General features: G+C 34.9%; 2 protein-coding genes across 5 annotated transcripts in view; both read right to left on the minus strand.

The window, feature by feature from the left end:
* Positions 1–11273, minus strand: part of LOC138943507 (rho GTPase-activating protein gacJ) — a 123701-nt gene extending 112428 nt beyond the window's left edge. Inside the window, exon 1 of one of the 2 annotated variants that reach the window (XM_070314361.1) lies at positions 10924–11273. In XM_070314361.1, the coding sequence (XP_070170462.1) occupies positions 10924–10938 (15 nt within the window). In that variant the 5' untranslated portion in view covers positions 10939–11273. The remainder of the gene's footprint in view (positions 1–10923) is intronic. The other variant, XM_070314360.1, reaches the window with a different exon arrangement.
* A 1350-nt stretch (positions 11274–12623) lies between these two features.
* LOC138943521 (uncharacterized) lies at positions 12624–26497 on the minus strand. 3 transcript variants are annotated; one of them, XM_070314389.1, is made up of 5 exons: positions 25830–26048; positions 24073–24190; positions 18495–18611; positions 16907–17403; positions 12624–16667 (listed from the first exon to the last, which is right to left on the minus strand). In XM_070314389.1, the coding sequence occupies exons 2-5, from the start codon at positions 24181–24183 to the stop codon at positions 16181–16183; spliced, it is 1212 nt and encodes a 403-aa protein (XP_070170490.1). In that variant the 5' UTR covers positions 24184–24190; positions 25830–26048; the 3' UTR covers positions 12624–16180. The 3 variants fall into 3 exon arrangements, with proteins under 3 accessions (XP_070170490.1, XP_070170489.1, XP_070170488.1); XM_070314388.1 differs by lacking the exon at positions 25830–26048 and adding an exon at positions 26229–26497 and having other exon boundaries at positions 12625–16667; XM_070314387.1 differs by having other exon boundaries at positions 12625–16667; positions 25760–26048.
* Positions 26498–27569: the final 1072 nt, after the last annotated feature.

Below are 27569 nucleotides of genomic sequence, written 5' to 3' on the forward strand. Positions count from 1 at the left end.
TCATCCGTTCTCTCGCCTTCGTCCCGCCTCCATCCCGAGCATCGTCGTCAAAGCAAAAATTGCTTCTGCCACACGTTTACAACGAATTCTCGCACTTTGCTAGCATGAGAGACTCCTTGTAAAAATACAGATTTCTCTCGAATGCGGGTAAAAAGAAAACTACATTTTTGAAACTTGATTCCGTCGTTTCGATGTTTTTTTTTTTTTTTAATTATATACCCGAGATCGACAGCATATACGACGCAAAGAGAAAATTGCAAAATGAAAATTTAATGATGATTAATACGAGAGAGATACTATTTACAAGCAACGGAAATAACATTTTCGTCGTTGCGCGGCAAGTATCGATTTTAGTGGCACGCGCGTGGGGCTCGTCTTCGTCGATTCCTCCCCCGCAAATGAAATGCTTTTAAACAATTTTCCCACTCGACCCGATTCGGCGGGGCTTCAGGCAATTCTTTACGCAGAAGAAAACGCTTTGCAAATGAATAAGAAAAATAGCGAAACGGATAGAATCGAGGCATTGTCGCGATTACAATGCACGGTCGGTCGACTGTAGAGTAATTTTGTAATTGTATGCAAATCCGGGAAGCTTGAAATTATTCAATCCAGCTGCACGAAGTCTCGGTGGGCTTCGTTTCCATAATTATATTAACAAGATAGATAAAGCTGTTCTAAACAATTTATTTACCTAATCATTTCGTAACGGATGATTGAAAAATCTTGCAATTACGTAACGTGATAAATATTCAGCAAAAATATATTTTCGTGTCGATCATAAAAATTTCGTAAAAGCGTTGCAATTCGTATAAAAAATTATCACACGAATGGCATTTTTCCAGAGAAAATGTGCGCTTTAAATTATTAAAACAAAATTATTTTCCTCGCATCGCAACGAATACTATGTACGTGTGTATTTATTTTAAAATATTATATATTTATTTTTTATTTTATTTTTCTCATGCAATTTTATTCCTCCTTTATGTATATAATTCTTAGTATTATAAACGATTTCGGTTTTTCTGTAGTAAAGATGTATCTTTTAACGTGTGTGTATGTGTGTGTACGTAGAGACCAGACTATAGACTCGTAAGCATTTATTTGTCGGAGTTTATTGTCCGTTTAAGTAGCATGAGACAATTTTTTCGACCTTTATGATATATGGTATTCTTAACGAAAATTTTTCGAAAAGTCTTGATTTTATATTTATATCGTAAATCTTATTAAACATATGTACAAGAGACATGTAACATTTCATATCAAATAAATATATTTGATATTAATTTTTCTTTCTAAATAATAATATTTGTATGTTTGTTATATAAAATAAATAATATGACTTTTTTCGGAGAAAACTGACCATATCCGTGATAAAATTGAATGAAAAGCGAAAAATTGAATACAAAAAGTGTTCTTTATAAATTGTACGTAAACAAATAGAAATTTCCGGTACTCGAATACTGACGTGTTCGATGAACGCGGGATTAATCTGTTTTCCTGGAAAGCCACTCGTCACATTCTCATTCCATCAATTAAATATCATACAACCGTTCGTAAAAATGGAATCGGATAATGGTACAATGTCGCAGGATCGATACCGCGCAATTAAAACGTAACATGATATTCTCTCCGATCAGTTTTCGTAGCTAATCTTTTCATAACAGAAAGCAACGTATTCGACACGACGTGTCCATCTTGAATCAGTTCTAAAAATATGTATTATTTAAACATGTACACTCGGTATTTATGTGCGCGATGCCAAAATTCTTTTCGACCGATATGTTCCGATCGTTTTATAAATCTACATATGAATCATTCTGGAGCGTCAACGAAATATCTAAAGAGAAAGCTTAGAAAATTTACTAGCAACTTATTCTTTGTTGAGTATATACGAACACTTCATTCTTTTGCGATTACCTGTCAGATCGCGTGGGAACCTGCTGATGAAGAACAAAAGGGAAGAAAGAGAGAAACCGAAAACAAAAAGAAGAGCCCGACGAGATAACGATACAACGGCAATTAAATAGCATATATTAAATTTGTTCGTCAAATATGAATCATATTTTTTCTTGCATCGACGTTACACTCTAAAGACTTAATTAAGAGGTGATATATAAATGTTTACGAAAATCTCAACAATTTATTCGATATAAAATCTTTCAGAAAATAAAATCAAACTAATTCACTTTTTGTAAATTTCCTAATTTTAATGCCAAAGTAATTATATTTTCTGATATCAAAATTAAAAACTTTATAAAAGATGGAGTTAATTATAACTCGACCTCTGAGGGCTCGTATTATGTATATATGTATGTGAGACCAAAATATTTTCAGAAAAACATGTTGCTCTCTACAAAATATCTCAGACTGACTCGACAGAAAATATAAACGTCTTCCATTTATACTTGCATTTTTACTTTTCAAGTATCATATATTTAAATAATTAAGTATCAAAATTTATAAATGATTTGTAACAAATAATCAAAGGAAAAAAACTTTATTACTTATACTTCCTCACAATTATTCTAAAAAATCGTAATTCAAATTTCAAGAGAGATTCGAAATGTCAAGAGAGATTTGATATTATCATGTATCGTCTTGAAGATCTTGTGTAAAAAAGATAAATGCACGAATGTTCTTGTATGGATGAATATATCATCGAGTGGATTATTATAATCTATTAGAGATTCCATTCATATCGCATTAAAATTGTGAAATCTCAGCTCGAACAATGACGCAACCGACCGTATCTAAACTTCTCACGGTTTTGTCGATTTCTCTTGAATTCTCAACGTGTGTGAAATGTATCGATTAATCCTCACAACGCGAGGGAGTTGCACAGCGAGATATACAGGTTTCGCATTTAGTACCTTGGTGCGAAACGCTTGACTTTACATTTAGATGAATTACGCAAGTTACATTTATCTTAAGAAATCTTCGCGCTTTACGCGAGAGAGAGAGAGAGAGAAAAAATTTCGCAACAACATCATTAATCAGACGCACTTATTTTCTTTGCTCATCCATTGGTCTTAACTCTGAGACATTCTTGATGATAATAAAAAACAAAATATTATATTAAAATATATAAATAGCAATTATAAAAATATTAACAATACATATTGTAATTTTGAATGTATTACCAGTATATTGATATTAATTATTAATATATCGAATCAGTATACTGTACGTTAAATTCTAGAATTTATTTCAAGTTCGTTATAGCTTATATTTGTATTGCATTATGTCTGTCTCAATTCTAAAGCACGTAATCGTACGTAATTCATCGATTAAGTATCCCGTATGTATACGTATCATTTAAAATCTAAAGATCTGTCGACGAATTTCGTGAGAAAGTGCGACGAGAACATGTTACCGAGACTCATTAAGGCCGTTTTAGAGCGGATGACGATATCGAAACGGGAGAGAGCAGCTCGATAAGAGCTTAACGTGTCAAGGTTGAATAAACATTAATTCAACTGTACAATGCGCTGCCTGATGCGATATCGAGAGAAAAAGAAAATAAAGAACAAGTTGCGATTTGTCGTCGTTTTAAGCAGATAAAATGTGTGATTTAGTCAATTTTGCAAATAATGAAAACCATCGATCGATTTTGGAACCGAGCGTATGTAGATAGCACGTACGAGGAAGAGAACAAACTATTACATGTGTCGGATCAATATAGCAATGTACATATTTTATGGATATAACTGTAAAAGCGCACCACCTTCTCACATTATTTATTTCTCTCTTTTTGCTAAATATAAAAAGTAGAATATATAAAATTTTTTTTAGAAATATAAATATTACACGCACACACGTTTCTCCGTAAAATACGCTTGGAAAATAGAATAATAATTTAATTCCGCTGTTGTAACCACTATACACAATACTTTACGCTAGGCAATTTAAATGTTTGTCGAGTAGCCTCGTGTAATGCTTTATAACGTACAAATATAATTTAATTATAATTTAAAAATAAATAAGTAAATTGAAATTTAATTATAATTTAAAAATAAATAAGTAAATTGAAATTTAATTATAATTTAATTATAATTTAAAAATAAATAAGTAAATTATAATTTAATTATAATTTAATTATAATTTATATTATAAAGCATTATAATATATGTACAAAATTATTCGATACATATTTAAATCGCTTAACGCAAAATATAAAGTAACTAAAGAACGGAATTAGATCTTATACATTATTTATCAGCGATTCTCAATAATGTAAACTCTCATAGATAACAAACGCACAGTCATAATTCATGTAGATAAAGAAGAATCAAGTCGACATAGTCGCTCGCTCACGTTCCTTTTTACATTACCACCGTAGCTTTCATTTTTCAACTTTTTCGTTTCGGCCGATTGAAACGAGCAATGTAATCGTACGGACGTATATATGTACATACATACATATACGCGTATAGACGGTACAGTCCGATCAGCAAATAAGATATGTACGGGAGGATATGTAATTTGTTATTGATCGAAGTAAGAAATATCGTAAATAAAGAATATTACAGGTATATCGTGTTCGCGTCCATAATGAAGAACGATTGCATGTAATGTCACAGTTAAAAACCATTAAATATAAATATGATAAAATAATTGACGTAACTTTTTTATCGATATTTAAAAAAAAAATAAAAAAAAATCTAAATTTTAATTCTTTATAAAAAAGATTTGTTTGCGAGAGATTCAAATAGAGACGTTAAGATTCTTTAATTAAATGTGGAATATAATTTAATAAATGTAAGTGAAAAATATATGGACTTTATAACTTAATAAAATGACATTACGCTTTTTCATAAATATAACATCTTTTATATGTATATAAAACATATAAGAGCACCAATACAGGCAAACGAATCGGAAAAAGGTAGAACGGTAGGTAATATGGACTGGAACGTAAAAAGATTTAACGAGAAATGTAAAAGGAATTATATTACGATTATAACCATGAAATATTAATGTATGACGGAAATGGAAAAGATTTTTTTTTAACCTACGTTCTCAACGAGCGACCCTTGGATCGCGGCAAAAATTATATCAATTCAATTTCATAGAAAGAAAATAATCAGACGCGATATATTAATGACGTGACGTTATTATTTAAAAGCCGAGACCGCATTATAATTCAATGCGCAAGAAATAATGAAAATAATAATTCTCTAATAACAGCACGGCGAACTTTAAATAGCAATGACGCGACTGTAATTGCGGGGACGATCACAGCAAGTTAACGTGACTAATGACTCAAAGTGGAAAAGCATTCGGATACCTTTATCTTCGTAATGACAAAATTTCTATGACGATACGGCCAAAGTGTAGATTAAGCCAACTTAGGAGATAATATTCATACGTACGATATTATTCATCCTGCACTGTAATTGTATCGCAGTAAAATTCACAAACACCGCTTTTATGTTTGTGACTATAATCACGATAACTATATATCTAGTAATTGCTGACCTCGCGCGCTACATCCGCGAAACTAAATCGACGGAGAAATATTTCGACGTGTGTGTGTGAAATCGAAAAAAAAAAAAAACACCGATATAATGTATAATAACGCGCTTATTGAAGAATACTTGATTATGTGAACTGCAACATAAACATTCGCAGTAATACAATCAAACACAAAATGTGTGTATGTGCGTATTGACATATCTATTAATATTTAAATAATAGTATTTCGATGTAATATTATAAATCGTAATATCTGATATTTGATTAATTATCCTTTAATATAACATTTGTAATGTTAAAAAATTATTCATACGCCTCATATTAAAATGTTTAATTAGTCAATAGCATTAATCTTTGTCCTTACTAATATCAAAGTTATAAGATCAGATTTTTTTTTTATTAATTGACTAAATTAAATTGAGAAAGAGATGGCAATGTTATTATTTAATTTGTGAAAACGCCATGGTATAATATAAATCGTGTTTAGGTTGAATTGATTTCATAACTTTCTTGCTTCAGAATCGCGGTCAGCCAGATTTTCTAGCGTGACTGTATCCCCACCCGACTAATTTTACCGATTAGAATTTTAACATGATGTACAGTTCGTCGCAGCAATTTCCGAATATATAGTCGCATCTTTGGCTAAGTTTTCCCTCACTGTGCAATGCACGGGCAGCACGATATCTAATCGCGCATATTCATTAACTCCTACATTACATTGATTCCAACGATATTATAATGATCGTGAATCAATGTAGGAAAACATGTTTTAATTTTAATACGACGATTTCTCGAATACGATAAGGACCCAATGATAAAATATTCCGGATGGATAAATACATTTTTTTCCGCATAATTTACATTTTTTGATAGCTCCCCCCTCCCCTCCCCCCCCCCCGCCGAATGAATCATTCCGCTTAATATCATCGTATGCCTTGTACGTTATCGCAGCTAAATAAAAGATTCTTATCGCGCTCGCTTCTCCCCTCTTATTTCGATGAGACTCCAGCGTGTACTGAAACGCGACAGTTTAGAAGAAGAAATCTGAGCTTATACCGATTAAACAGTTTACAGGCGGGGGGGGGGGGGGAGAGACACGAGGAATAACCTTGACGCTGCGTTAAAGTGACAGGAGAAGAATACGAGACATACGGCTTATTTAAAATTTTAAGTTTATACAACTGCTAAAATTATATCAAATATAATGCGCCAAATTGCATTTATATGTCAATCAACGACAATATACGATGATGCAATAAACGATTCTTAATCTCCGTTTAATTAACCAATGTCAAATCATCGTTTCGCTCTCTCTCTCTCTCTCTCTCTCTCTCTCTCTCTCTCTCTCTCTCTCTCTCTCTCTCTCTCTCTCTATTACTTTTCGTATTTCAATCAAAAAGTCGTAGCTCCATAATAATATCCAGCATTGTTTAAAATAATAAAGTCAAGCAAAAAAAAAAAAAAAAAAGATTCAATTTGAAATGCACGCATAATTAAAACTCGAACGACCAGTTTTGTGAACTATATATATATAACAGAGTAGCGTTTTATCGTTGTGAAAAAATATTTTGCCAAAATGTGATAGCAGTTGCTAAATGTATCTACGTCTATTATTAATTCAACCCGCTTATAAAAAATATTTGTCATATAATTAATATATATATAGAATCACATAATTAATACAATATAATATAGAGCTTAATTATATGACAAATATTTTTCGAGAGCATGTTGAATTAATAATAGGCGTAGAGATACATTTAGCAAGCGCGATCACATTTCGGGAAAATATTTTTCCGCAACGGGGGAAAAAAAAAAAAAAAAAACATTTTACACCGTTTCCGTGTAAATAATGTATTTACGACACCTGTCCCATTTTCGATCGGCTAAATTTGATTCGTCCTGTATAATTCCGGCCTGCACACACACACACACACACACACACACACACACACACACACACACGCACACACATATACATATCCGCGCGCGCACGCACACCGTCGTGCCCGCGCGCGCACGATCCTGATGATTTCACACAGAGATACAGGCGTGTAAACACGTCGGATATGCGACTCCACGTAATAGGCTATGTATGCACGCACGATTACTGGATAAATTAATGTTAAAAAAATACTTGGAAAATAGCAAGATAAAAAGAACTCGTCTACGTGCTTCGCCTTCATACTATGTAATAGGAATAATAGTTTCAATATACAGGTAAATATATATATATATATATATATATATATATATATATATATATATATATATATATATATAATCATGTATGCGTCTGTATGTATGATGTGTCATGATTATAAACTTAAGTGGAATTCGCAATTTTCTGATAAAGACGAGATATTGTCATGTCACTAGATATATTGCGCAATGAATACAATATCCAATTTCGCACATTATAATTTTAATTAGCAAAGAATTTATTATTCCGGTAAAAAAGCAATTTATGAGTAAATGTAAACGTTATATTTGCATTATTTAAATAATGATGACATTAAAATAGAGAGATAATAAAATTTAATATCTCATCATGATACGGAGAACATACAAGATTATATAAAAACTTAAAAGAAAAAAGAAAAATCCAGAAAATCGCAATATTAGCATGTGAACAAACGTAAAAAAGTCATCCTTTTTCCGCACGATTAGCATAACAAATATCGAACTCGCATTCAAAACGACGCACTTAATGTCTCCGTTTACTTGATATGAAATGCGATATTCGAACGTCAATGTTATGATATCGCTTCAGTTTGGTATTCGATACAATTTCAAAAACAAAATCCACGTCACGCGATTAAAGTAGCGTTAAGTAACCTTGCGCGTAAATAAAGCACTGAGAAAACACTGGACGACTTTATTACTCCCGAATAAAGAGAAGAGCCGCGTGTTATCGCGAATTTTAAAATATGTTTTCTCTATCTCCTGAGTATATATAATAATATAAACCGATTGTACGCGGATATATTTCTCGTCGCCGTTCATCCGGAAAACCGTATGTTTTTATCGCGACGCGTAAATACGCCAATGTCACGCCATTCGTCGTCAAAGCGCGCAAAGTATCAAAGATTTGGTGTTTTCATTAAATAAAATACTAAATTATTATAATACATTTTCTATCGCGAGCAAGAAAGAAAAAGAAAAAAAAATACAAATCTATTTTCCATATATTACTTTTACGTTTTGCTTACGGAGCGATGCAGCTCGCGTTAGCAAATACGTGACATTATAAATGCAGTATCTGTATGACCTTCCTCGCGACATTTTATTTCATCTCGCAATCCTTTCGCGAGATAAAAATAATGAAAGAGAAGCCCGAGAGAGAAAGAGAGAAACAAAGAAAACTCACGCGAATAAAATCCTATTCTGTACGCTCTTATTCGATTTTCCCGAAAAGTTTGTTCACATAGCACGAAGAATCCGCGCAAATTAGACGGGCCGATATAAATCACTACTATTGTTTCTCGACGCGCGAATTTTCCGCGCACGATTCGTTTGTAGCTCCGATCGCGCAAAAGCGAGCGAAAGCAAGGACGACTTGAATCGCAGCGATCGTCTTCCACCTTGGAATTTGATTTCGTCGTAGAATTTGCTCGCGAGAAGACGATTTTAGGCCGGCGCTGTTCCATTGTTCGCGCGCGAGTAAAACACGCGAGTAACACGTCGTATCAGAGATAAATATAGAAAAGTCATAAAAAGAAAACACGAGACAATGTTTTGCATAATTGCAACGCGTTGAATCATTTATCTCGACAAATTGAATAATATTTTATGCGCACAGGTGAATTCAATTTTTAATTTAAATTTCACGCGACGCGCATCTACCATCTCTGTCTCCTTATTTTAGTTTCCAAGATCAAATCAAAATTTTTTTTACCCGTCTCACTCTCGAGATAAGATGTGACGAAATTAAATACAAATTGTCGATAAAATAATTATTCGCTTTAATTCACACGATTCAGCGTTTATCGATTTAATTCTGAAACGTATACTTTCAATTCGTCCGCTAGAACGAGCAGCGGGTGGGGAACGGATCGGGGAGTCGGAGATGGTCGACGGGTGGGAACGGGGGAAGGGGGCGAAAAGAGTTGAAGCAGAGCATCATGCACGGGGAGAACGTGCCGAAAAAAACTGCATCCTCCCCCGTCCCCTTCCCCCAACTCTGCAAAGTCGTCACGCACGCGCGCGGCATATTAATCCGTTATGACATATATATTGTCAATGACTCGGCGTGTATCGCAAATAAATATAGCCGCATTTTAACGATATTCCGATATTGTGTGTAGATAAATAGCACGTACGATCGACGAAACGGCTAAGAAAAATACGACGACAATAACACTCATCGTATCAAATCTCGACTTTCCACGCGGACTGTACACGCGCCTTTTTCGACAAAGCACTGAGAAAATATTTCCATTTCCCCCCCCCCCCCCCCATCCTCGCCGCGATTTTATTAGCGAGATGATATTTAGTGGCTTCGAAAGTTGCATACGATGCACAAAACACTACGATGTAATAACAGTAACGGTAACCGTTTATCGATTCGATTCTTGGATGTGTGTGACGGACAATGTCGCTTTCGTCGATCGTCTTTTTTTTTTTCTCCTCATTCCTACATCGCGCTGCATTTGTCACGGCGCGAGTGAGATGCAAGATACGCCATTCGAAAATCCGATTCGCAACGAAAGAGATAAGGATCTCAAAACAATGCGGTTTCGTATTAAATAGTCGTTAGGACAATGCGCGAGTTGGCTGCGTTAAATCGGGTTAAGGCATATCTATAAATACCTCACTAACTGAGAGTAAGAGGGAAAGAGAGGGAAAATAGTATGGAGAAGAGTCGGAACGAAAGGGACAGAGATATGAAGTATGGTTGATGGAAAAAGAACGCGAGACTAACGGAGAAAGATACACGCGGGGAAAGACTAGAGAAAAGAGAGAGAGAGAGAGAGAGAGAGAGAGAGAGAGAGAGAGAGGGCTTAAAGATAAGAGAGAAAGAAAGAAAGAGAAAGAGAGAGAGAAAAGTAACTAGTTTATCTAATGGTATCGTACATTGAATGTATTCGTTGCCAGATGTCTAACTACACGATAATCTCCCCACCATCCGCTACCCCTTCCTCCCACTCGTCACCACGCTGTCACTTCTGCATTACAGTCGAGCGAATATTCGTCGAGGTAAATCTGACGGTTATATGGAAGGAGGAGAGAGACGCGAGGGAATGGGAAAGCGCGGGGGAGGGAAGCAGAAACGCGGTGATTAAAAAGAAAAATATGAGAAAAAGAAACAGAAGAAAGGGAGAGAGAGAGAGAGAGAGAGAGAAGGAGAGAGACGTTAAAGCGCGAAATTTGTTTGCAGCGCTACATTCACGGAGCGACGATATATTAACTACATATGTACCCGGCTTTTCCATTCGCGATTCTCACCTCTATCTTTTCCATTTCTTTGCTGCACGAATGTCACTCACTATTCCCACAGTCATCTAGAATCCCTTGGCGCACGCACACACTGACGGTACATAGCGCGCGGGCATGTATCACGAGCTAGTCGCGAGAGCGCGGTGTGCGTGTATCGAAGCGATATAGGTTTGACGCGCGCGGACCAGCGACTCACGGTGCGGCGCACGCCGCTGCCCCATCAAGACTACTTTGTATTTACTCTAATTATGTGACGTCACGGATACACTGCTCGCCCCACCACTGGCCGGCGAAGGCGGCCGAGCGTCGCCGAGCGCGATCGAGTTCGCCCGAAAGCGCGGCGTCGGCGCATGTGGCGCTGCGTTCAGTTAGCCGACCAGTCACCTGTCGTTTCGCTTCGCATTCTGTTCGTGGCAGTCGCTCCGATCGCTCGCTCGCGGTCGATCTCTCGCAGTCGTTGTACGATCGTGCGCCGCGTAGCATCGTTCATCTTGCTCCGGCTTTTTCGTAACAAGTAAATGCGCGTTCATCGCGTATCCGTAAGAATCGAGACGAATTCCGCGACGAGACTCAGCGATATTCCGCGATGTATTCCTATCGGAAAATCGTGCGACGTGTGAAAACGACGTGTATTGCTACAAATGATGAAAATTTTTCGACAAAATGGAGGCAATGATGCGATCCTTGAAGACTTTCCGCGAGTGACATTTTCAGTGAGTGAATGCCGTATTGTTTTCTACACACTATGTGTGTATGTATACATGTTTCCAGGTAGTATTTTAAGATTAATTCGCTATGCGTTCCGATACGTAATATCGTTCGTTATTCTCGCATTTGATTCGTGAAAGTTGATGCGACGACACAAATTGCCAAACAGTAGAAAATATCTGCGTCAAACTTTCTTTAGGCAAAAGTATTTATACACATCCTATTCTATGAAATGCATATGTAACAAATAAAATTGCGAGGTTAGAAATTAATATACAAAGTAACGCGTCAAATTCATATCGGACAGATCCAAAACATTAATAGAAAATGATTTAATTTATTTGTTTCGCTACATGTTTTGCTTCGGATTGAAAAAAATATGAGTATATCGAAAAAAAAAAAAAATTATTATATTATATTATCTTTTATTTTTATTATGTGTATTAAACACTAAATAATGCGGGTCAAAAATTTTGCAAAATAAAACAAACATGTGTTTAACGTGAAACAGTGTACGAATTTCTGATTTTGTTTAGCATCGTTCATCAATCAAAAAGTAGAAATTTAAAAATTAACTTGTACCTTTTTTTCTAAAGCAAAATACTACATTATATGTTAAGTTTAAATTTAAATCATAATAATCAAATTATTATTATAAAATTTAAATCATAATAATCAAATTATTATTATAAAATTTAAATCATTTTTTTTATAATGACGGAATAAATTCCTATTCGATCTTTATTGTAAATGTACTTAAAAAAAAAAAAAAAACGAAACTTTTCTACTCTTTATAAAATCTTACAAAATTCAGAGAAGAAAGTAAAAATACGTCAATCTGTTTGAGAGATAAATTAACATTGCGAGGTTATCAAGAGCATTCTATGGCAAGGATTTATTTAACTGAATTGATATTGTTCGCGCAAGATGAATTAATATCCTGTGCAGAGGAAATACACTGTGTATTTATTGTTTGTGCAAATGCTATAAACGTGCGATATGAATGAATGTGGCAATCAAATGCATAATAAACGACACTATCGTTAAAAAATCATATTTGTTTGTCCCATTTATTATCCATAGCTCTTTTATCCAGTTTCCAATATTATCCATTTCTCATAAAACTACGGATTCTTCGCACATTATGGTTTCCTCTCGCTTACAGATATTATACACACGCGTATCGCCCGTCTGTGGTCAACAAAAAAATCGGATTTTACATCATTAAATGTTCTTTTCTCCGTATATAATTCCTCTGTATAACAAATAGATCTGAAATGTTTTACATAATTATTTCGTTTTCCGTGAAACTTTCATAAGGATCGAGATTTAATTTCGCGTTTCTTCTAGACGAAATATTCTTTTTTGTTGCAATAGAAGGTGCACAAAGAAAGAGAGAGAGAGAGAGAGAGAGAGAGAGAGAGAGAGAAAAAAGGAGAGGAAGAATATATTATATATATTATATTTACATACGTATCAGATGCCTCTTGAGGCAGATTTTAGATTTAGGCCTAATTCGCGAGACACTGATTAACAGAGCGCTAGGATTAGCGTACTACATACAGGTTGGTAATAGTAGTGTTGTAATAAGTTCGTTGTTTTTTTCGCGCTTTTAATGATCCCCGCAATTTTTCATCGCGACAGCTTGATAATGGGGACAAAATGAATATTTAAAGTGTTTTCGGAGGTGAAAGATGATTGTTTTGTCAAATACTTTCTATCAAATATTGTGCGTAAAAGAATCTCTCATGTCTTAAAGAGGAAATAAACTAGTTTATAGAGGTTGAAGCTGAAGGATGAGATTCGCTTATTTAAATCTATGTAATGGAGTTGCAGATGTAGTAAAAGCCATTGCGGAAAATTCAATTGTACAATATATGCATGTGTCGCAGTACATATATCTTTTTTAACGGTGGAACGATGAATAGTGTCATCTACTATTATATATTCTTTTTGTCACCGTGATAGAAAATTAGATATTGAAGAACGTTTTAAAGGATGTATCGATCATACAATTGTACAAGAATGATATTATTTTATAATCGCAATTGAAAGTCATCGAGCGAAAAGTGCATGCAAAGTCGTCATTCTTTTTACGTCAAGCATTGTTGCGTGCTGACAAGATGACAAGATACAAACATCTATCACCCTTTTAATTGACACAATTAAGTACGATCCAAATTCTTGAATTTTCCGTGATAGCCAAATTCTCTTCAACTGTATTTAGAAATGAGTTTACATGCGAAACATTGGCAGACAAAATTAAAATATGAACGTTCTTAATCCATAAACTCATAATTTTGAGAGATCAGGAATGCTGGAACTTTTTACATGCCAATTTCATTTACTTTCGTTAGTATTGATATCTCGGAAGAACTGAATGAATAACTGCGAAAATAAACACTGTGTGTACAGATTTTTATGTTAATATTCTCGAATCGCCACAGACAATTTATCGATTGATTGTTTGTGCCTATTGCCTAACGTAAAATAATACTGGATAAGCTCTGTTTATCTGATTGAAATCGAATTCGAGATAATGTAACACGCAAAAGGTATATGAAATTGATCGAGTTTTAGCGCATCGTTAACAACGACTGATCCTCGCCTAGACTAGATTTGGTACCACGACCAGAATGTAAATGGATTGGGTAAAGTATCACAGCTGGCCCCCGGTATAATATTAAAAACAAAAATTAAAGAAGGAATTTTTTAATGGTTAAGGGAGGGGAGGGCCTTAAAAGAGTCATACGGTCGTCTCGACTCCGTCCGCTCGAAACCAGATTTCTTACATGTTATCCGTCTTATTATCGTTAATAAGTCATCTATGAAACGTAGAAAAAATTATACAAATAGTAGCTATCTAAAATCTCGAGGTCTCCGATGGACGGAGCTGAATCGGCCAAACTCCCTTTTTGCGCAGTATTTATATCATATTCGTCATATGTATATATATATATTAATAATAATAATATTAATCATGCATTTTTTGTTATCATTAATATTATCATTATTCTTAAAACTCGCACGCTAAGGTAATCGCTGTGGCGGTGCATAAAACGCACAGAAAATTGCAAAGCAAAGCGTTCTTTCTATAACGGGAGGGATTATGAGGAATTTGCAAGTAATTTTATATATTTAGATATTCAAGATATTTTATTTCTACAATCTATCAATTATGACGCGTGTAAATTTAATTTAACGTAAATTCAATAATATAAAATATTAGTTGGACAAATTTTTATCAAAAAAAAAAAGCTTGTCGACAACTTGTATCTACATAATTACACCGTCACAGCAAATTACTTTCATTAAATTGAGGAAAGCGTGTCGAGATCGCACGAGGCTTCGTCATTTCTCTCGAAATTCTACTTTATATACGAAAATTATAATCACAGCTTGAATCACCTCGCAGACTTTGCACTTGATGAAAATTAACGCGTTCTATATTTTTATTGTCGATTTAGACTTACAAATTTATGGAATATAAGCCTAAATCAACAAAGTCTTATTTATTTATAACTTAAATAATTAGAAATCAATACATGCACAATTTACAAATTGTAAAACTCGTTAATATTGTAAAACACTAATACAAAATATTTCTAATAAATACGTATATCATATATATATATATTATGCGCCATACACACAAAATACATATGTTTTACTGATAAATAATTAGCGAAGTAAGCGAGGAACATACATGGAAAAACGCGTATAAATGTAAATGGCCGTTATATTGTGACTTAAATTTTTTTAAATTTATTTAGAAATATTTAAATATATATATTAAACAGATGCGTTTTTCTAAACGCACTGTTACAACGGAATTATCGATAACATCGACGATGTTTCTTTCAAATTATGTATTTACTAACGTAATAGGATTTGCATAGGCTTTACCGAGATATTTAACATTGGCAACCCAAAGGTACATAGCTTTCCAATACCTGAGATTTTAACGACGTTTTGGAAAGAATCTGATATGAGGAATCATACGAGGAATTTTGATTCTTCGTACATAATATTGAAGCCTCGCGCGAACGCGATGCGTAATATCGAAGTCTCTTAAAATATGTTCTATCTTTGAATCTTTCGTTTTTATCGCTCGAAGAAAGTTGCTCTCCGCGCCTGATATACACCCACATTTTGCATTTTATAATACGCAACTGAAAACTCCCATTCGATATACAATGTTTCTCTTTTCATAAACTTGCTATATTTTTAATTAATCTCTTTGATAATAATTCAAAAATATAATGTCATATTATTCACTATGAATCATAGTCTTGAATATGATTCATATTAATTATTATTAATTGTAATTATATGGACGTTTAGTTCTATCAAAATAAATATACATACAATTAGCTGTTAGAAAAGATATACACAGAGATATTCGCATATCATTTCTAAGAGAACTTTATGACTTCCGTTTGCGATTTACTTCAATATTTCACTGTTTATCGATATTTCATCGGCAAAGAGCGCTTCGAGCAAACAAAACGTAAATTATGGACCGTCGCTTTTATCGCTATAAACGTTCCCTATAAGTTTATTCGTCGTCATCGCAAGAGCCGTTAACTTCCACCATTTCCGGTGCATCTTCAGCTACCGTACCGTTGTCCTCCGCGGTGTTTATCCTATCCTCGGGCTGTTCCTCGATAGTTTCAAGAAGGTCTTTTTCAGTGGCATCTTCCTCCTCACCTTCTTCCTTCCCTTCGGACTTGACGACAATCGACTCGTCCTCTGTGGTTTCCGCGAGGTCTCTTATCGTTCCCTCGCTTTCCTCCTGATCGCGCAAAGCGGTTATTACCCTTTGCTCGATTGTGAGTTGTCTGACGGCGTTCTCCAAATTATCCCTAAGAATGTTTGAGTCATTTTCGCTCTCTTGCCACATAAAAGGCATAAAAATCATTCGAACGAGTTGATAAAGCCGTCTGAAACCCAGCTTCTTGTACAGACTTTGGCTAGCTTCATTTTCTGGACGTATCACTACAAACGGGTAATACCCTCTTTCGGCTACGCGTTTTGTCAGGTACCTAAAATTTTAAACACACACGTATATCATCATATATTATCAAATATCATCATATATTTTAAATTAATTTTTATTTGGAATGTATATAATATAATAGAATTACAGCTAGTTTGATATTTATAAAAGTAAAATATATCACAACACCCCTTCCTCCTTCGTCCGAGATCTTATCAAATCATTATCGACGACGTTATCGTTAATCGCAATAAGCATCGAACGTAAAAGTTCGAATTTGCATACCTTACTAATTTCGTCCCATAACCTTTCCTACGATATTCCGGCTTGGTTTGCATGGAAAACATAGCCCCGTAATAGGATTGAATCATCCATGCAGCCAAGCTGCCCTTCGCGAACACACCCGCCGCAGGTAATTTTCCAATGAGTCGGAGGAAGAGCTCGTGGCACTCCATGTCGTTCGCCGGATATAATTCGTGTATTCCTTCGGCGTGCTCGCCCTTGAGAGGCAATACTTGAACGTCGGGATCGGGCATTTCATTCTGGCTCTCCTCTTCCTGCTCGGACTCCTCGCACGCGCAGACGTCACCTACGACCGTTTCAATGGTACCGGTACCTTCGTAAAGACGCGTTAGCTCCTCGGCGATATCGGAGTGAACGAAATTAATGTATAAAGGTCTCGACCAATCTATCAGAACGTCCTCCTCTCGGAGAAGACGAAGCAGCTCGAGCCGATCATTCGGACAGAAGACACCGACGCTCTCGTATAACAAACCATTTGGCTGGAAGCACAACGAAAGACGCGATTAAAGCATCTGTGGTATGTCTAACATTTAAAAAAAATATGCAACATAAAGGAAGTACGACTTGGGAATCCGTAAAATTTTTACGAGTTATTTTTATTTCGCTGCTGTCGTTGCTTTTTCACACGTGGTATTTTCTGAGATCTTATAGAAACTTATAGAAATAGATTTGATACTTTGAGACGCGTTAATGACACGTGTTCCATATTTAACGTATTAACGTTTATACTTTGAATTTGTGTTTACGTTCGTGTCGAAAAACACTCGCGCTTGATAATAGTCACTTAATATCGAATCCGCAATACAAATGCGGATCAACGCGGATGGGTGCTAAATGTCAGAGGTACATCGTAATTCTTCGATGCGGTGGTATGTTGACATTTGTGACAAAGAGCGTTACGTACGCCAATTTAATAACAACGGCCACTGAATTTATGATACTGCGGAGGTGATAATTAAGAGCGCAGGCAAGATCATTTTGGAGAACTGGCATTAGGCGAGTCGCGTCAACGACGACAACGGGGGCAAGGAAAAAAATGTCTGGCGAATAGCCAAACTTATAGAATATAGGCCAATTCACCTTTTTGCACCCTACATTGAGAAATAGCACGCACGGAATAGCGAGTTGCCAGTACTTTTGGCAAAAAATTTTTTATGGCAAGCACTGCTTTCTTTGACTATATCTCGCGAATTAATGATTCATGCAACAATCTGGAGGATTGTAAATTGAAATAAAATTTATAAATAAATTACAAATGTAATTACGGAATAATTACGATAGTTCACTCAAGCTCGCGTTTTCCAATCTTTTACGTAAGTATCTCGTTGCGAGGGAAGAAATTATATTGTACAAAACACGTTACACACGAATTACAAGTGCGAAATAAATTACATTAGATAAGTTTGAGATAGAGCAACTTTTTTGACATACAAGGATTTAATTAATAAAGTAAGAACGGGAATATGTTATCGTAACTATACATATAATGTTACTTACTTTTGTTTAAGATTGTATCGGACTAACTTTCTCCATAATCTTAAATTACAGCATAAATTTAAATTATACTTACAGATAACGTCATTCCGGGAAAATGTAAGCAGATTGCATCTTCGGGCCAATCGTTGGCCACGTAGAAATGAAATTCCCACACTCTATCCCGCATGTAAGTTAGTATGGTTTGATGAAACTGTAAAAAATTTATAACATTGACACGCGACAGATATATAAATAAATAAAGATAAATAAGATATCAAGATCTAAATGATTATCTTTTACATATACAGCTTAATATATAAGATATTGTCATAAAAAACGAACTAATTTATTTATTTTTTTATAAAACATAGATAATAAAAAGGGAAAAGGAAAAGAGAGAGAGAGAGAGAGCGGCATTTATATTGAGATGAATAAAAAAGTTTTTTCTAGACTCTTCTTTAGAGGATTATCAAAGGAAGGAAAAAGAGAAAGGATAGAAGAGAAATTAGTACAACGGTATAATATATCTTGAACCTTATAAAATAATCATTTTAAAAAACCTATCCTGTTGTAAAAGAAATATTTTGACTAGAAACTGCACTTATTTCTAAACGTATAATAATTAGATTTTGTGATATAATTGAAATTTATTTTAAGCATATGTTACATTTTAACTATGTATTTGTGTCACATACAAAAGTTCCTTGATTGAATACACCAAATGAAAATAACGAGCGGAACGAAGCATACATATAAATCTCACCCAAAAATAGCATAATAGAGTCGTTATGTTAATGCAGTTTAGATAGGAAGGATCGATAAAAGTAATTGCACTTTTACACGACAGTTTGTTTTGACTTTCCGAATTAAAAAATTGACGTCAATTCGAATAATAATACGTTAGTTTATTTTTGTACGGATTATAAGAATCGTGTAAAATATTTTTTTCAACGCATTTGATATTCGAAAGAATATAGTTGATGTAAAATATATTCTATAAATAAGCACACACGCGTTCCGATAAAACTTTATGCAACATCTTACAACTTTATAAAAATAGAGAAAAAAATAATAGGTTTATCTTTGAGATTTTGAAAAGATAATTCATTTTTTTAAACTACATGCATGTTTCATATTTCTGTTAACATATTTCCTGCTTAAAGAAAAGTATATATATATATATATATATATATTGACATTATTTATGAAAAAATAAATTCCTTATTAATTATTGTGATGTATTATTAATATCATGTGGCACGAACATGCACAATACTATACAATATATATTGTACTTTTTATCGATTTAAACAATCTACTATTGAATCTTTTTTGTAACATAACATTATTGTTTTTATAAATATATTATTTTTCTTTAACCAAGTTAGCATTCTTGAATAACGAATTTTATTCTTATTATAAAAAGTATCCGCAGATAAAATCATGTCAGAAATCAACTTATGATGACGTTAATTTTAGTACAAGTATGTAAAAAGATTATATGATAAAAATTAGTATGTGTGTAATATTTGCAATTTTATATATTATTATTTTTATTTTTATATAAAAACGCAGTAAGTTTTTTTACGCAATGTATAAAAGTTAAAAGTTATAAATTGAGATTGCGTAATTAATATGCAAATGCATATAATATGTGAGATTACACCGCAAAGATTGAAAGTGAAAAACGTAAAAGGATTATAATAAAATTTAAATTAAAAAAATTACTTTGAAAATAAAACTTGTAATCTTGTAATAATAAATTCAATAATAACAAAAATAATATATTTAGAATGTCCGGGAATTATAACGAAATGTTCAAGGAAAGGGCTATAAAAGCTATAGAATTTTGATTATCCTATAACATGAGATATGCATAAACGCGAACCATTGATTGCATTATATGGCTCATATATATCCAAAGTAATGTTGATGCTCAAATCAATTTGAGAACCGTAAACAAATCACAAAGGTTAACGGCGATATGATAATCGTGTCGCAGATCATGCGCAAAGTCGTTACTTCCGCCATAAATCGCGAGTATACGATGATAAAGAAGTCCATGAAAAACTGTCTCAAGACTCATCGTTGCTAATTACTACTGAGAATTTCATTAACTTTATAATGAAAGAATTTTAATCTAATTTATATATATTAATCAATTATCGTTCCAACTTTAACGAAAATTACTGTACTTTGTTATATGTGTTTTATGCCTCGCGTTACTGTAGATCGTCGTAATACATTAAAGCCCAACTTTCTTTGCTTGCTCTAGCGTACTCTTACTTAAAACATTGCTCAGATTTCCATCTCATCGATACGTTATCCTCCTCGCATATCGCTATTTCCCTTGGTAAATAAATTCCCAGCTCGTACTTTACTCGTGTACTTTTCGTCAGGATTGTTAAAGGAGACGGGGAGCTTTTCCTCTCGGATACACATCGCACCTTGTGATTTTCGGGTGCCATTACTGATATACGCGCGACATTGCGTGCATCCTATATACACGATTTTATCCGCATCGCTCTTCGAGACTCGCGAAAGTCATCCGGAAGATTTAACGACGCCTTGCTGTATAAACATTATTAGATGTAGTCGGCACGAAAAGGATTGTGCGCAGGTCCCTGCTATTTATCCCGGAATAAACCGCAGACACATACCGGTTCCTACAACGAGCGGCGAAAAGGTGTGCAGGGGTCAAGGTTGTACCTTGACGCACACGTAATGCTGCACACATTGCTTTTTCGTCGTTGCTACAAATATAATAGCGTATAATCGATCCATTTTGCATGCGCCGTATCGTCAGAGTTTATCGATAACTGATGGTCGCAACAATACACGGTCGTGATCGCCGCGACGTGTACAGGTCTACAGGTATACCCCTTATCTCCCTCGGATACTAGGTCCACCTACGCTACTTACTTGTTTTTCTATAAATAATTTGCTTTCTGGTTTGATATAACTCTCTCGCGCGAGACAGCCTGTTCGATTGAACAATACATATCTCTCTTTATATAGGACGCGACTGTGCGCCGATCGAGAAACGAACGCGCGACCTTTCACGTTGAAAACAAGGGTGCTCGTCTATTCGTGAGACGAAAATATACATCTTTGGGATTTAGCGTGACCGTTTATATAATCGAATCAATAAATTGATAATAGGTCGTGGCTTTTTTTGCCCAGATGTGATTTCAATTTTGATAATAACGCCACAAGCTTACGAAACGCCGACTGCGTTCACGATTATTGACATCGAATTTGTCGTAGATTTCTCTTGTTCGTGATACCGGAAGGGGGGAACTCCGTGTTAATACTTCGTGGTCGTGAGCGAGGTCACGAGATCGGCACTGCGGCGATTCGCGAATAATATGACCGCGACGTGTGCAAGCAACGACCCTGGCCTTCATTCCGCGACGATTTCTTTTTTGATTAAGGTAGCGTGGTCGCGCGTCGTAATGTTGATCCATTTAATAATCAGAGAATGAACGAGGCTTGTTGAATTGACATTTTCGTAATCCGGCAGTTTAGATTGGAACAAGATTAGATTAGATGAGGAGAAGAGGGGAAAAAAGTGAATTATTTTAATACCGTGCGCAACTGATGATTTTAACAAAATAATAAAAGAAATAGTTACGCATCCATCCACTTCATAAAATATTCACAAGTTTATCTATTACATTTAAACATATATATTGAATTTAAAAAAAATTAAAAATTGTACGGCTTGTTTTCATAATTTAATTGAATTGAGAATAATATATTGATATTTATGTTGAAAAAATGAAAAACGGGGATGAAGTTGAAAGCAAGTATGTAAATGCAATTATTCATATCGATCCATTAAATATATGCTCTTGGTAGTTATATCGTGGAATAAGAATTTTCTCTCTCTCTCTCTCTCTCTCTCTCTCTCTTAAATATACATATATTTTTCTCACATCAAGATGATTTTTTTTTGATAAATATTCCTTGCCATTAAAAATTTTGCGATTGAAATAAAAAAGCAGAAATTTGCTTGCTAAATTAATTATTTAAATAGCATTTAATATCACTAATATCACTAAATATTGCTACGCTGCTGCACGTTAATGATGGCCAACCGATATTGTGTAATGATCGATCGTATATCGCAATATGATATGAATAAGAAATATTCGAGTATCATTTTTATATCGTAATATTCGACGTATTACTTTCGCCGCATAAAAGATTCGCAGTGTATCTAATATATGGTGTGTGTGTGTATATATATATATAGCACACGGTGCAATCTTAACCCTGACCCTTTACAACCATCGGCATTTGGACCAGATTAAGACGCGATTTAAACGTTTTCCCTCTATGACGGTAATCTTATCCCATATCGATGCGTGGAGCTGGTCCCTAGAGAGTTATCCGATCTCTCTTTCTCTCTCTCTCCCTCTCTTTCTCTTTCTTGCGTTCATGACAATGCGATCTCTCGAGAACTTGGTGTCAAATGAGACATGAAAAATTGCAAGAAGCAAACGATAAATCCAATTTCGAGCCTTTTATCTCTTATTATTATCCAAGGTTCTGTATTGTCTGTATAAAAGCTTACATTTATGCTGGACTAGACAAAATTTTTCTAAATATAAGCCTTTTCATGTTACATGTTATATGAGTTATATTGATCTCGAGACGTATTGTTATTAGACAGAATAAAACACGAATGCAATACGCAGTTGATTACAAAGATTGTAAAATAATTGGATTAAGCTCGGTTCTCGCATTGCAAACTCGCTCTTTCGGCGGCCTTTCAATCGTATTATCGATCGGCAAACTAATCGTTAGTTGAATTTATTGCTCGCAGCGGAGGCTGGGATCGTTTACAGAGGTTAATTTGCACACTAAACGAAGTAATTAACCATCTTTTATGAACGCAATGTCCCTTCTCTCTTTCTCCTTAGATCTTACAAACATAGAATTTTCAACGTTCAACCTTCTAACAAGATGACTTTCGGAGAATGTAAATAATTGAATATTGTAGGAGAAGCAAATGTTCGATGAAAATAAATTTGAAATTAAAGTAAATTAAATTTTGAAATATCTACAATTTCAAAATTTTGTTAAACATCTTTGTGAGAAATTCGATACAGATGGATTTAAATATTTTTTACAGTAATATTACGATTGGCAATTTTAACAGAAGTATTATATATTTATTGTATTAGTAATTATATAAATTCTACTATACATATATTATTTTTTCTCGTTATGGGAAATCTCGAGAACCTTTATTCTTGTATAATATTTCCCCACTTCCATCAACATTAAATTAAAAGTTGATGACCCTTCATAACTGCCGCACTGTGAACATATTATTAATTTATAATCTAATTGCATGAAGCAAGTTACGGCAGGAAGATATGTAATATACTCTGTTTAAATATAGGCTTCCGTAATAAATAATATAGGGATTCCTTAATAAATAAAAATATAAATATTATATATATGTGACGTGTGTATATATATATCTTAATGATTTTTTTCTGTCGCATCGTTCTTGCCAAAGATATATATACATAAGAAATATTTCCGATTACGAAATATTTAGGAAAAATTTAATATCGAATTGCACGAATCGCAAATGTAAAATGACATTTATTTCGATTGCAATAAGGAATGAAGAGTCGAAAATGGAAAATACGTACCTTTAACGAATCAGGCAAGTATCCCGTAAGAAAATCTAGAAGATTAGACAGCTCTTCTTCAGCAAGTAGACGAAAATTCCGACCTCGTTCTACCGCTTCGGGACACTCCATGCTGAAACTAATTACCAAGAGATTATTACGTGAATGTGAAAGACGCGTAAGCTTTCAGGTCTTCTTATAAATGTCAGGAACAAAGTGACGATTATAACTCGGAATTGATTTTGCAAACATATAATTTTTGGCTCTCTACTTTTAATTGAATTTTGATGCAAGAAATTAATATATAACTTTTCAAGGATGCTAAATCATTCGTTCGTGACACTTTGAGAATTTATGAAAAAAGTTGTATTATGTTAGCAAAGGCACGCAACGCGGCTTCACCTATTCATTATCGCTACGCGGGTTTCAGTTTTCATACACTGTTGGCTGATGCATATCGGTATAATATTTATGTATAATCATAAATCGCAAACAATATGACGAGTTTAGCGTTAACGCGTGTTATTAGTGAAAAATATGCAACTTGGGTTATTTTCAAAGTCTTACTCATTGCGTGCAGTGGTTTAAAATTTGACTAGACTCTTTAAGCCAATTTTTAATCTTGTTAAAGTTGAACTCTCGATATTATATTGGTTAAATATGATTTGGCGATTTATTCGAAACGAAAATAAACTTTATTTATACGATTTATCACATTGCTAAATGTTCTGCAAACTTATTGTAAAATATTCATAAAATTGTAGTAAGAACATTTATCGATATATAGAGATATATGCAAGTAAATATAAAATCAAATGTAATGTATTTAAAAAATTGAGTGTAACCGTACTCAAAATAAATGTTGGATCGATCGAAAAGTTCACGTGTTCTTTTTTTTTTTTTTTTTTGGTTAATAAATAGCTATGTAGCAATTCGTAAAAATGTTTACAAGTGCGAAAGAAATATTGATGGTATTTATGCGTTAGCGCATATGTAGGTCAGCATAACCTTTGTAAAATTTCCTTGAACGGTAAAGGGCTTCTTGTGTTTTAACGACGCGCATAATCTTAAATTTGTAGGATTACGACGCGACTGATTCAAGAGACAACGATAAACTCGCGTTGCGCAAGCTGAGTCGAACGTCCAATTGTCATTTGTGTAGGAAATACATACGAAAAGCGAGACATTTATTACCGCTTTACATCAAAGGATAGAAAGCTGGGTAAATCGATGGATATTAAAATTAAACATGTATTATACCGATGCGCACATGTGTGTTAACTCTTGTAAATTGCCTCGGACGAGACGTTACAAAAATTGCAATAATCGAGATGCAAGTAATATATTCGAGATAAATATTCCGCGATCGCTGATCGACCGTACAGTTTCGTAAATTTATTGGCTTTTATTCGCACAGCAACTCGAATAACAAAATATCAATATGCAATGCTAATAAAGAAATTCGCGCTCGCATATATTACGAGCGTAATAGTTTACGGAACAATGAGCGAAGTTAAAAAGAATTGCCTTATCTTTATAATATTTTATATTTTTATTCTTTTTTTTTAAATAAATTACTAACGAGGATTAATAAATATTTAATAAAATAACTTTAGATGAAGTGTCATTAACGCGAATAGCACACTCGGGTTAATTATATCTCGTCGGTGTATTTGATGGAAAATTAAAAGACCAAGAGTTTACTCACATCACAGTGAAAGATTACGAAGCACTTTTAACGATAATCGTCAGGTGCGAGAATCAAGCTGTATAAGTACCAAGGAACAAAGCTCGCATCATCCTCGGTATGTCAGAGTTGTAACGCGAGAGAATACCGATACTTGCACGTGGATTTTGCGAATTACAAGAGTAGTGATCTATCGCGCGAGTGATCGCCATCGGAGATGAGAACACACTCGCTTTACAGATACATTTTCAAATCGCCGGTACGTCGCGAGACCGCAAGCGGTGCCGGTTGCGCGTGTTGTGCAATTCCCGGTCCCCTTGTAACTCCCCCCCCCCCTCCCCTTTCTACCCCCGATTGAAGAATGGTCCAGTCTAGAGGCTACACGTCGCTGCGTATCCCCGAGGCCACCCGAACGATCCCTCTTGTCGCTTACATCTTCGCGAAATAAATCCACGAAATTGCACGTACGTACGCTTAATAATCGATTTACCTGAACGAGCGGGTGTCCGTCGTCCGAGCACGCCGCGCGCGCGGATCCTCCTCTTGGAGAGGAGGACGACGGCGACGGCGACGTTCGTTATACACTGGGATCGTCGATTGATCGCGCTACTACTACCCCCGATTGATCGCGGTACCGAGTGTGCGAAACTACTACGTGTGCAAAGCGTACGGGTTTGCCGCCGAGGGTGAGAATGGTCGCGGGCTGTTGTCAAGGGGTTGTAGAGTTCCAACGAAGGAGGCACCCACCCTCGACGCCCCCTGAACCCGCACTGCCGCCCCTGGGCCATCGTCGTCCTCCCATGCACCGAGCGACGTCGGGATGATAACGCGCAGGCGTCGCTATGTCGACAGTGCCGCGATTCAAACATGCGGTGCCCTTGAAAGGGATCTGCAGGGCCGTGATAATGTCGCAGTCGAACAATCCCAGCTGAGAGTCCGGGGCTCTTTCCTTAGGCTGCCACTTTTATCGAGGAAGCGACGTCGCGTTTCTTTCATTAGCGATGAATTCACGGATGGATTGTCTCTGTAAAATAAGCCGAAGCAGTTTATAATTATAGATACGAAGATGCTCCTCGAAGGATCGTTAAAAGCAACGTACGATACGCGAGTTTATATTGATAATTAATTGTACGAGCGGTAAAAATTTGCAAAGGCAATACTTGCATTTTCATTCATAAAGTGAATCTTAGCTAGACATAATCGTGACGATACGAGTTTAGCTAAGCAAATAGGGATAGCCGCAAATATAGGAAATATGGGACAAAAATTTTTACGAAAATGATAAATTAAAATGTGATTGGATAAAGGAAATAATTTCCAAATCCTGATGCGGTATACGCTCAACGTTCTCGTTGCGCACAGAGCTGCAGAGTTTCCCCGCATTGCCTCTATCTTAAAAAAAGTATAGTTGGAACAGAAACCAGGATTGCGGATCCCGTTGTCGCATATGCGTCATAACTTTATTAGAAAAATTCTCGCGATTGATATATAGCCTCGAAGCAATTCCTAAAAAATTCGTATCGTATTTGTATTTGTATTTTTTTTTTTCTTTCATGTTCCTCTCTTCTGCAAAAAAAGAACTTTATTAGCAAATGCATAAATATACGTGTTCCACAAGCAATTATATTTTTAAAATATAATATAAATAAATAGCTGGACGACGCATCCATAATGTACGGTTTAAAATGTTGTATATACTCACGCTGTAGAATAAATTTATATTAATTTGCTACTGTTAAATGAGAGAGAAAGATTAAAAAACGACGAGCGTAAAATAACTCGTGTAAAATTGAGTCACACGTATATTATACAGCAAAGACATATGCAGAGT

This window comes from Polyergus mexicanus, unplaced genomic scaffold (assembly GCF_030449975.1).
Source record: "Polyergus mexicanus isolate NDT 795.1 unplaced genomic scaffold, iyPolMexi1.0 SCAF_27, whole genome shotgun sequence".
In the NCBI taxonomy this organism is placed as follows: Eukaryota; Metazoa; Arthropoda; class Insecta; order Hymenoptera; family Formicidae; genus Polyergus; species Polyergus mexicanus.